Here is a 12,584-nt window from a genome sequence, read left to right on the forward strand (position 1 = left end):
TTTGTTTGACAAAACCAAGTGAATTTTGCTCGCAACAATATTTTGTTCAGTTAATGTTCATTTTCGAACAGAAAATTCCTAAACATTTTGGATTTTTTGTTTGACAAAACCAAGTGAATTTTCCTCGCAACAACATTTTGTTCAGTTAATGTACATTTTCGAACAGAAAATTCCTAAACATTTAAGATTTTTGTTTGACAAAAACGCATGAAATTCTTACTTGCTACAATATTTCTTCCTACACTTTGGAGGACTTCATCAGGTATAATGACTGATGGTCATCTGATCTACTTACCCTGAAGTCTGCAAACTGAAAACCACTCAAAGGTGGATCAGATGACTATATCAGTCGTACCTGGTGAAATATTGTTGTGAGTAAAAATTCACTTGGTTTCACAAAAAATGTTTAAGATGTACATAAACTTACGGTGGTACTACACCCCTTGATAAATTTGTGACTATTTTTGTATTTTTCTCAAAAAATAATTTCACACTGGTAACAAAAGTTATGTATATTATAGGAGTAAGGAATCCATTTACTACACTGGAATTTCAGTGACTCAAGATAATTGGTACGTTATTTATGATAAGAAAAGAGGTACCGCAAGAATGTACCTTATTTTCTTAACATTATAATGAACCACTTGTCTTGAATCACTGAAATTTCAGTGAAGTAACTACATTCCTTGCGCCTATAATATACATAATTTTGTTACCAGTGTGTTATTATTTTTTTGAGAAAAATGCAAAAAATAGTCACAAATTTATCAAGGGTGTAGTTAGTACCACCTAACAAAACTTGTTGATTTCACAAAGGGTGTGATATTGAAGGATCTCATCATCTCTTTATCATCCTCTTTCTCTCTCCTGCTCTCTCTAACTCGCTCTTTCTTTTCCCTCCCCTTCCCAATTATGATTGAAAGTAGTGTTTGGTAGTAAATGGTAAGAATTGTGTCAAGGAATTTAAAGAAATATCAACAATTTTAAGCCTTGTTCTTGTCTTGAGCTTGCATTTTGTTACTCATGTATCTGATACATGTAGTATGCAGGAAAGTTGTGTAATGTGTAGTTTTCAATATCATGTCATAGTATAGAAAATTAAATTACTAGTATATAAAATTATAGAACTTCTGTATAAATTACAAATTATGTGAAGAAATGTGTAACAAGATGATTTACATACATGATGCTACATCAGAACTGAAAATAAACATTGCAAATGATAACTTCTGTTGCTGTTTTATTCCAAAATAATCCTATTAATTGATATATATGGGTATGATTCCACACTATAGGTTTTTCCAGATTCCATCAGGATTTTTTATCTCTCCTCCCCTGTCGGCCTTACAATCAAACACTGGTATCTGGTAAGGGAGTGTTCATAAATACTTTGGTGGGGGGGTTGGAAAATATTGGGGATCAAAAAAATGTTGGGTCTTAAAAGGGATAAAAAAAATCAGTCCTTAGGATAGGGGGATCAAAAAATTGAGGGTAAAATTCGGGGTAAAATGTACGAGAAGGCATGTACATTCCAAAATTTTTGTGCGCTCCGCTCGCATGAATGTTAAGTGTTCAATTTTGTAATCTCAAGCTACAAATCAACAAAATGTGCGCACTTTACAAATTGGGTGTGACACTATGACTCCAATGAGTAATAACTCCAAACGGTAATTTTTAGCTAATGAGTTGATGACCATAGGGGTAGATCCCGGGGGATAATATTTTGATAGGGGTGATGGTCCATACAATCATCCCCCAATGTTGACGTCTGTATATGGGTTTCTAACCAAAATTAACCATGTTAACCCCATATTTGGTCATTTTAAACTGAAAAGTGCCAATTTTTTGTGCTTCGCGCAAATTAATTCCAGTGTTGTACTATATTTCACCAGTTTACCTTCAATATGCCAAATTTGTTTTGCCGCATTTGTACCATGTATATTTTGGTTTCTTTTTACGACATGAAGGGGGATCAAAAAAGTTTAGACCATAAAGGGGGATCAAAAAAAATACACCATTTTTAGGGGATCAAAAATTTTTTTGACGTCGGAGGTTCCAACTTTTCCAATCCCCCCCCCACCACCACCAAAGTATTTATGAAAACTCCTTAACAATCTGATTTCAGACTTTTAATGCTTTTTTTAAACTTTGAATAAAAATTCCTTTAAAAGGAATAGGGCGAGCAAATGAATTGTCAAGATAAAGGTGTAGTTCCATATTGATAAGTCCATGTAAAATAAAAAACATGTTTCACGTCCAGGTTTTTGAAAAAAAGGAGGAGGAGGGGCCTTTTTATTTTGTATAGCAGAATCGATGTAAATACCCATATTTAGAGCTATTTTTAATAGCGTGCACAAAAAACAAACTAGAAAAGTAAAACAAAATGAAGTGTAGAAACACAATAGACTCTTTGACAACATATTCAGGGGTAGGATATTCTTTTTCAGAGTACCTTGACTCATTAATTTATGTTTTTGAATGTAAGTGGGCGTTTGGTTATAACTCAGGAAGGGTTATTTCCGAAAAGTTCCAAACCTACAAAACGGGCGGCAAGGCTTTAGACATCACCAATGCGCTTGATCAGGCTTTGTTTTTTTATTCTAATTATTTGTTTTGGTTTTTGTAAAGTAAATTTGAACCTTTTAATTTAATATAAGCATATCCTCATCGTGTCCACAAAAAAAGACATTTTGTTATAATTTACTAGTTGGGTGACTTGGGTCCCTCCTCTATCCTTTTTTGACTTGATTTTTAATAAGTTATGACCTGCACCGTCTGAGGAAAATAAACACCGGAAGTGGAAGACGGGCTATAAATACCATTAAATTGCGCACGAAAATTTCGAAACGGCATGACAAATCCTGAAATAGAGTCACAAAAAATTACTAAAACTGTTACATTTTTGACAATGATGCATCAGGAAAAACACCTGAACATAAAATGAGGTACCGTATGTTTACTACATAATTAGTGTGATTGAAATTTCAAATCGATTTGAAAACTATTTCTAACTATGAGCTGAGATGACTAATGTAATGTCAATCAGACAATGGATTAAAGTTAATTTCTTTAAACTTCCGTGGTCCAAGCGTCTACGAGCGTACACACAGAAAAAATAAGCAATCACGCTGATTGGCTGATCAATACACTTGACAACAAGTCGGTTGACCCATTGGTTGTCTGTTCGGCGCGGTAGTAGGCGACCTTGTCACTTTTACGCGATCGCAATTCACCAGCGCGTACCCCGACCACGGAAGTTTAAAGAAAACAACTTTACATGAGAAGTCACTTCATAAGCTTCATCATTCATGACTTGGCATGGAATGATGAAGTTGGTGGAGTCAGTGTCAGTGACAATCATGTAGTACAACAAGTCATACCTAGAATCTTTTCTCAATTTGAATTTTATCCTTTTAGGTATGACTGCTTTTACCGTAAAATTTGCGCCAATTTCCGATGTCATGAAACTTGAAAGACATGATATGTGCATAGAATATCAGATTGAATACATCTCTCCATTTTGAGTTTGTAATTTACCACTGAGCGATCTAGCGATAGATTTCTAGCCAATCAGATAGGACTCCAGTATTAAGTTTATATAATACTGGGTTACATGGATCAAATCCATGGGTTCCTACAGTCACCCATGGAAAACAGGGTACTGAAAACCAGTACACAATGTTCATATGGGCCATGAGTTAGTTTGTTTACATTGCAGTAATTCCTTCCGAATAGTCAATACAGATTCCAAACAGATAAAACTTACCTCACATCAGTTTTAGTTGCCCTTATTGACATGACATTGAATTCTATTTGCTCAATTTCATACCAAAATCAAGGAAAACATAGTTTTGTTATTGCAAAATAACATGGAAATCACACAGGGTTATCTGGTCACTCCAGTACCTGGCCACTTGAAGTAATTAATATTGGTACCGTACTTGAATGGCATGACTCGGTGACTTTCTGCCCATTGTACGACTGATGTGTTGTAAACTTGATTGCATAACATTAAGATTGCAAACTGATATGTCCTTTGTATTTGAGTTTTCAATTATGGGAGTACTTCTGTCATTGATGTAAACATTGACAAAAAACGTCAACAAAACATGCTACTGCACAACTCTATGGCTATGCCTGTGTGTGTGTGTCTGAGGGCTGATGACACACATTCGATGGGTGTAATACTGGGTGTCGACACTGTGTGGTGCCTACGGTTGAGGTGCCTACGATTGAGGCATGTGTTAAAGTATAGGGAATATTGATTTTTAGTGCATCTCAAATTTATTTCTAACTTCATAACCCAGCAAGGTACTATTGGGATGGATTATGTACCATTGTTTTGGTACTTATGTCTAGTAGGAAATGTGACCAGTTTGAATTCAAGCTAGTTTAATTTGTTGTATGTGTGCTACATTCTGTGTCATGGGTTCTAGGATTTTCCTATACGATACTTGTATGCATTTATGCTACGAAATGTTCTGAATGTCATATTTCTTGAAGAAGTTACCCTGCTTCTGTAAAAGTTCACACTTTTTAGAAGGAAATTTGATGAGGAATTCAAATATATGCCATTGGTTTTTGTGTAGCGCATGAAGAAAAAAAGTTTTGATTGATAATGTCATAAAATTCATAAAAATTATGCGACTTTTGAACACCCTGTAGGGCTCAGTTAGGCAACATAACTCACCATTACAAGTTTGCTTTTTTTGAGAGCCTACAATGTTATTAGCACATCTAAAAAGTACCGTAGCAGAACAGCTGTGTTTATCTTAGTAAGTGAGAGAGAAACAAAATGTTATACTTTTTGAACCAAAATATAACTTTTCCACCCTATATGATATTTGTGGCACCCTGTATATCAACTTCAAAGTTGCAAAATTGTCTTCCTTACACTATCAGCTTGATGATGATGTAAAAATTGTAGGTTTTTGACAAACATGAGATGAACTGCAATCATTTTTGTGTGAAAGCATGATTATTTTTCTAATTTTGAGCATGTAACACGTTTGGCCCCCAATTCTTCTTCTTTTTCTTGGTAGGCCTACAGTTCAACACCCCTGGTGGGGTAAGGCGAACCGGGAAATGGTGTGCGCTAAATGGTGAGCTATTGGAGATTTGTTACTTGTGCTTTGAACTGCTTGGGTTCTTCAATGCTAACGATTGACTCCAAGGCAAGCTGTTCCACTCCTTTACTGTTCTTGGTATGAAGGAGTTCTTAAAGCAGTCCTTTTTTGTTGACAGTTCTATGAATGATTTGCTGTGGGTACGGCAAGTAGGATGCGTGACCAGGCGTAGTAGTGTTCGGATAGGGATGGACAGGTAACCCTGATATGATTTCTGGAATGTTGAAAGTCTAGCTATCTTACGTCTTTGCGTCTTTAGAGTTCTTAAGCATTTCTGTGACACTAGCTCTCCTGTCGTAGTTGTGTTTGACAAAACGGATGGCTCGTCTCTGCACTGCTTCCAGTTGGTGAATTTGGTCGGAAGTGTAGGGAATCCCATACCGCCGAACTGTATTCCAATGATGGTCTTACTAATGACTGATAGGCTAGTTACTTGATGTCTTCTGTACATGAGTGTAAGTTCCTTTTTACAAAACCCAGTGCCCTGTTACTTTTTGCTGCTATGTTATTGATATGTTTGTTCCATTTTGTCATTGGATATCTCTACTCCAAGGTATGAGTGTGAATTTGTTTCCTGGATGATGGTGTTTGCAATTGAGTAACTGTGTTTTTGGGGGTTATGTGAATGAGGGATTTTAATGATGGTGTTTGCAAGTGAGTAACTGTGTTTTTTGGGGTTATGTGAATGAGTCATTTTAAGCACAAAGCATTTCTCTGGGTTGAACTTCATCTGCCACTTTTTTCCCCACTCTGATAACCGGTCAAGGTCTGTCTGCAGTTCGTCAGCGTCAAAGTCGTTCGTAATTGTCCGGTAAATAACACAGTCGTCGGCAAATAGTCGAACCGTGGAGGTGATGTTGTCCGGTAGGTCGTTGATATAAAAGAAATAGTAATGGACCGAGTACTGTGCCCTGCGGTACGCCTGATTGGACACATACCCAGTCCGAATTCTCACCTCCAATGACAACCCTCTGCTGTCTTCGTATTAGGATCCCTGTAGTACTTGACAATATGCATACGGTCAGTATAAAAAGGCAAATCTAATAACCCCGGTTTCTGAAGGTTTGTATACCTGCCTGCTAACGGTCCCAACTTTTATTTCCAAATGCATGTTTCCAATATCATGTTTTTTGACTGACCTATGGTGGAGGCCTACATTAAATTAGTATTACATCAATACTGAATCTAACAGATGCCATTGCACTTGGCAACAGGGATCAAAGTAGACTGCTCTGCATTCCCTTTTTTTGATAAACAATTCATACCTTTCCATGCATAAAACAACACATCCCCAGTGACTGCCCTGCCCGGGCATTTTTCTCATGGATAGCTGAGCTGTTGGATCAGAACAGGATTGGTGGATTTTCCATGGTCAGAGGGATTAGGGGATGGTAAATTAAAATGGTCTATTACAGTAGACTAGTCTCAAAGTTGAAATAAGAGCATCTGGACCAAGAGACACTATTTCAAAGAAAGTGTCTTCTGGTCTCTTGATTTACTGATGAACCAGGATACCCTTTTTGAAGATCGGGGATACCCCCACCCCACCCCTCTAAAATGAAAAGTTCACAAAGTGCCAATTTAAAGTTACTTTCATGATTATAAGTTAACACAGTAATATATAAACTATAAAATCAACAACATTATCTATAATTAATAGCAACCAAGCCAACAGTGAACAACCTCTGTGAGATTACAGTTCGTAACACTGGAAAGAGAAATGTAGTGAGGTTAATATGATGTGGGCCATTGAAACATGTTGGGTTGTTCATGAGAAATCCTACGACATGGGTTTTTGTTTTGAAGAAAAAAATCCTTAGACATTGGTTGTCTTTTTTAGATTTTTCGAAAAATAACCCCCCAAGTACGACCCCCCACATACACACACACACCTGGACTGAAACACTGAATATTACCACACTGATTGATTTCACAATCCAAGAAAGCCTTCACCTATTTTGCCAAATACATGTATATCAGTGGCAGGGTTGGCATGATTTAAATCAATTGATTTAAATCGCCATGGCTCTTTGATCTATCCAAAGCCTTTGACCGTGTCCACCACAGCCCTCTCTGCTCCTTAAACTCAGAGCTGTTGGTATTTCCGGTCCACTCCTCTCTTGGTTCAGATCTTACCTGTCCAACAGGCAACAAGTCCCAGTTGGTTGCTATCCGTGGTGTGGGAGATGTAGGGCTCGTTTTGTTGATAGAAGGGGAAATACACTCCTCAAAAGAATTAAAGGATCAGTTGAATAGAATCAGCATTTTTGAAAACATTGGATATGATGATAATATTATTGATAATTGCGCTTGATCTTTCAATATCACTTGTTCTCTAAGCTGCAGACAAAATTCACTTGTTACAAATATCTGCCATCACCCACATCGTGAGGGGGAGGGAGGAAAATGGAGGCCAAAATTTCAATTTTGGAGCCATTTTCAAACGTCACCACGGTCAAGGTCAAGTCACATACATGTATTGGGGGTGGGTTTGTGCATGTGACGTGGGTGTGGGTCTATACTTCACATTAGTGGGTATAAGATGCCATCAATGTATCCCCGGGGTGGGGAAAGTCATTAATGTAACCGTACAAAAGATGACCACCCGGCCCCTCCTCGTTTCTCCGAGGGTAGGAGTCTAAAAGGTGATCATTAAATGGTACAGAACGACAGAACACATAGAGTATTCATTTATGTGTTACGTTGCACTATTAAGGGAGCCCCTACCCTCAGATATGTGAGGAGGGGGCCGGGAGATCATCTTTTGTGCGGTTACATTAATGACTTTCCCCTCCCCATGGATACATTGAGGGCATCTTATAAATGTGACGTATAGATCCAAACACATCACATACACAAACCCATCTCAATATGTGACTTGACCTTGAACGTGGTAACGTATGAAAAATGGCTTCAAAATCAACATTTTAGCCTCCATTTTCCCCCCCTCCCCTCAAGATGTGGATGATAGCGGATATTTGTAATGAGTGAATTTTGTTTACAACTTAGGGAACAAGTTACCGTATTTAAATCCAAATCGACAATTCCGTTAAAATCATTAGGTAAGCTTAAAAGTCACGCTAAAATGACGAACTATGAACTTTTGACACGTGACTTTTGGTTCACTTCCGGGTTGCCGATGCAGATTTTCGCCATTTATTGCTGCTATTATCAACCATGTGAGCAGCTTGGTAAGCTTATTACACAAGATAGCATGGAAATATCGGAATTTTTTTAACATCTTGGTTGAAAAAAGTGGTGGGGGGGGCGTTTATTTGAAGGGGGCGACTATTTGACGAAATATGGTATGTAATGAAATATCAAGCACAATTATCAATAATATTATCATTATATCCAACGTTTTCAAAAATGCTGATTATATTCAACTGATCATTTAATTCTTTTGAGGAGTGTATAAGCTGACCTACTCTGGTGAAAATCCCCACATTCATAATGAAAATAAAGCATGACCACTCACTTACCTAGCAATAAAGTTTTGACAACCTAAACAAGATATCATGGCAAATTAGAATGTTAAAGCCTTCACTAGATTTACTTTGTTTTGCTGCATCCTAAATAAATATTAACAACATGTAATTGAATTTTTGCTACAGGTGGACAATGACCTCAACAAATGAAAACCACACCCTAGGATTCAGATTCAGCTTGCGACCCTTCTACTGCCGGTACTGCAGAAAACGCTTCAGCAGCTTTGACTATTTCAAGAGACACAGCAGCAAGCATCTGAAACAGAAAGAACATCTTCCAAAAGGTTACAACCAAAGAAGCAATGAAGAGATAATTGAACCATCAAGTGATGAAGATGTCATTGACTGCGAAGATGAGGACGAATATTTTAAGTGTGATGTTTGCAGCCAACAGTTTTTTAGTAAGTTTGGTTTGGAAGGACACATGGCATGCCATGCTGTTCAACCTGTACATTACTCTCCTGTCAAACCATTCTTCTATGATTACATGCCAGGTATTGCAACGACACCTGTACGTTACAGCCCCCCATCCGGTATTGTCACGACAATCTCATCCATGCTGTCACCACCTAGTAGTGAAGACTACAACGATGTGCTCTACAAGTGTAGATACTGTCCCAAAAGCTTTAATAAATCACCCGTCAAAGAGGCGCATGAAAGGGTCCATTTCCTGCAACGGTACAGCACGTCGTATCAATGCGGGTATTGCAGTCAGAGTTTCACCTCCAAATCCGTCTGTAAGCTGCACCAAAGAACGCATCTTCAGGGGGAATTCTACAGCTGTAATGTATGTTCCTTTTCCTCTTTGTCCAAGAAGCAGTTAACTAGTCATAAAAAGAAGCACTGCTACAAAAGAAATTTCAAGTGTCAGATATGTGATAAAAAAATTGGATCCAAAATTAAGTTGGCGAAACATTTGCGAAAACATCTCAAAAAGGAAAGGCGGAAAGAGAAAGTTCACAAGCAAACAGTTGACAGAAAGAAAGGTATACAGTCACTTGACAAAAAGAAAGATATAAAGTCTCTTGATAAAAAGGAAAGTAAAGAGTCACTCGACAGAAGTCAAGATATAGAATCACTTGATGGTAAACAAGGTATTGAGTTACTTGACAGAAAGAAAGGTGTAGAATCAGATGATTTGCAGGAAGACCAAGGCACGCAAGAGTCAGTTGTACAAAATGTACATGATGTAGAGAATTCTGATGACCAACTGATGAGAGAAGATACAAATGAACTGGATTGTGATAAAAGGGAGTATGTAAATGAGACAAATGGACCTGACCTGACCCTTACTTCTTCAACAACAACGCCTCTAAATGTGCGATGGGAAAAACTCAATGGAGAAACTTTGTACTCCTGTAGTTTTTGCGGAAAGGCTTTTTCAAACCAAGACACATTGAATGCCCATAAGAAATTTCATGTAAGACGATCCAAGATATATTATGGGTCACTGAACGAGACTAAATCTTCGGATGGACAGACTTTGTATACCTGTGATCTATGCAAGAAGACATTCTCCAGTAAGATGACGTTGATAAGCCACAGAAGAACACATGTTCAAGAACCAAAGATATCCAAAAGTCCTGATGAAATGGACAAGCCTTTGTTGCACAGGTGTGATGAGTGTGGTAAAGCCTTTGACAACAAAACGATATTACTTGGCCACAAACGAACACATCTGAAAAGAAAACGGTTGGAGATATCAAAAGGTGAAAACAAAAGAGATGATGAAACGTTTTACACTTGTAATGAGTGTAATAAGACTTTTTCAGATGGAGCAATGGCGTGTTTTCATCTCAGGAATCATGTTACAAAAAGAAGAAGATTTGGAGTGAGTAATGGTGAAGATGAAATGACTGGTCACACTATGCACATTCATAATGGTAATGGTGAGAACACTTCCACAGATTCACCTGTAGTGGCGGATGAAACAGCTCATCAAAAGACATCTGTGGTAGTAAGTGGTGAAGCTAAATGTAATGGGCAAACTGTGCACACTTGCAATATCTGTGAAAAGTCTTTCTCCAGTGAAGCAAGGTTAACAACTCACAAACGTACGCACACAAAACAAGCAAAGATACTGAATTGGATAAACACCGACAATGTACAAAAGTTGCATACTTCCAATGAAGAATCTGGAAAGGCTGCTTCTGATAGAACAACTTTTGTATCACCTACCAGGTCTGATGACAAGAAGTACTTGGTATCACCTGCCAGGTCTGATGGTGACAACAGTGGCTTGCTATCACCTCCCAGGTCTGATACTGGCTTACTATCACCCGAAAGATCTGGTGGTGACAACAGTGACTTGCAATCACCCAAGAGGTCTGGTGGTGACAACAGTGGCTTACAATCACTCAAGAGGTCTAGTGGTGACAACAGTGGCTTGCAATCACCCAAGAGGTCTTGTGGTGACAACAGTGGCTTGCAATCACCCAAGAGGTCTGGTGGTGACAACAGTGGCTTACAATCACTCAAGAGGTCTAGTGGTGACAACAGTGGCTTGCAATCACTCAAGAGGTCTGGTGGTGACAACAGTGGCTTGCAATCACCCAAGAGGTCTGGTGGTGACAACAGTGGCTTGCAATCACCCAAGAGGTCTGGTGGTGACAACAGTGGCTTACAATCACTCAAGAGGTCTAGTGGTGACAACAGTGGCTTGCAATCACTCAAGAGGTCTGGTGGTGACAACAGTGGCTTGCAATCACCCAAGAGGTCTGGTGGTGACAACAGTGGCTTGCAATCACCCAAGAGGTCTGAAGGTGGCAAGGATACACCAAAGACTCCTATTGTGTACACCTGTGATCAGTGTGGAAAAATAGTGTCTACTAAAGTAGGATTAACTAAGCATAAGAGGACCCACACCAACAAATCTGAAGTAGATAATGGTAGTAATGAAAGCCAGCCGGTGAATTGCAGTAAATGTAACATGGCATTTAAGACTGCAGAAGCCCTGAAAGGACATGTGATACAGCATGGAGATGTGTCAACATGTAAGCAATTCAAATGTGATGAATGTGAAAAGTGCTTTATCAGTAATGGATACCTTGTCAAACATAAATGCATTGTAAAGACAAGTCCTAAGCAAAAGAAAACAAAAACGGCTGTGAGAAAATATCTATGCGAGCAGTGCGGCAAAGAGTATACTCGCAAAGGAGATCTAACCAGGCATATGTTAACTCATTCGGGTGTTAAACCATTTGTATGCAAACAATGTGGTGAGTCTTTTTCAAGAAAATATTTTCTTCAACGACATGAAAATAGGCACACAGGAGCAATGCCGTACAAGTGCCAGTACTGTGACGAATATTTTTCGTCGCGAGATGATGTCAATTATCATGAACAGAAGCACAAACCGATGACAAATAAGTTCCCCTGCAAATTCTGCGACAGAAGCTTTGCATTTGCATCGGCTTTTAGTTACCATGTTGAATCTGTCCATGCACCACACAAGAAGTACAAATGTGAATTTTGTGCCAAAAGTTTTGGGCAAAAAGGAGATTTAAATGTTCATGAAAGAGTGCATAAAGGCGAGAAACCATACAAGTGTTTTCATCCAGGGTGTGATAAGGCCTTCAGGTCTAGCATTCATGTGACTCGACATGAGAGGCGCGCACACAATGGAGGGACACAAAAACTCTTCCAATGTAATTATTGCATTAAGAAATATACTGCAAAAAGATATCTTGAAGATCATTTCAAAAGGAAGCACACAAAGAAGAAGTATAAATTGGTAGTTAAAATGACAAGTGGTAATCAAGCCTCATCATCACAGTTGCCATCAGACTGTTCTTCTACAGAACCATCAGACTGTTCAGATGCGGATTCTTCCGACACGGATTTGCCTTCGGATCTTGAGTCGGTGTCTTCTATTTCACCCAGTTCTGATGATACAGATTCAGATAGTTAGTCTTATCAGTCTATATGTTTGTTATTGTGAGGTTGTGCTTTACACCCGGGGTACTCAGTA

General features: G+C 38.5%; 1 protein-coding gene across 1 annotated transcript; it reads left to right on the forward strand.

Annotated features, from left to right (window-relative positions):
• The first annotated feature begins 2,837 nt into the window (after nt 1-2,837).
• On the forward strand, nt 2,838-12,562 carry LOC140159517 (uncharacterized). Its single transcript, XM_072183007.1, has 2 exons — nt 2,838-2,945; nt 8,741-12,562. Exons 1-2 carry the CDS (start codon nt 2,941-2,943, stop codon nt 12,522-12,524), a joined length of 3,789 nt encoding a protein of 1,262 aa, XP_072039108.1. The 5' UTR covers nt 2,838-2,940; the 3' UTR covers nt 12,525-12,562.
• Nucleotides 12,563-12,584: the final 22 nt, after the last annotated feature.

The sequence above is a fragment of the Amphiura filiformis genome, chromosome 8 (assembly GCF_039555335.1).
Source record: "Amphiura filiformis chromosome 8, Afil_fr2py, whole genome shotgun sequence".
In the NCBI taxonomy this organism is placed as follows: Eukaryota; Metazoa; Echinodermata; class Ophiuroidea; order Amphilepidida; family Amphiuridae; genus Amphiura; species Amphiura filiformis.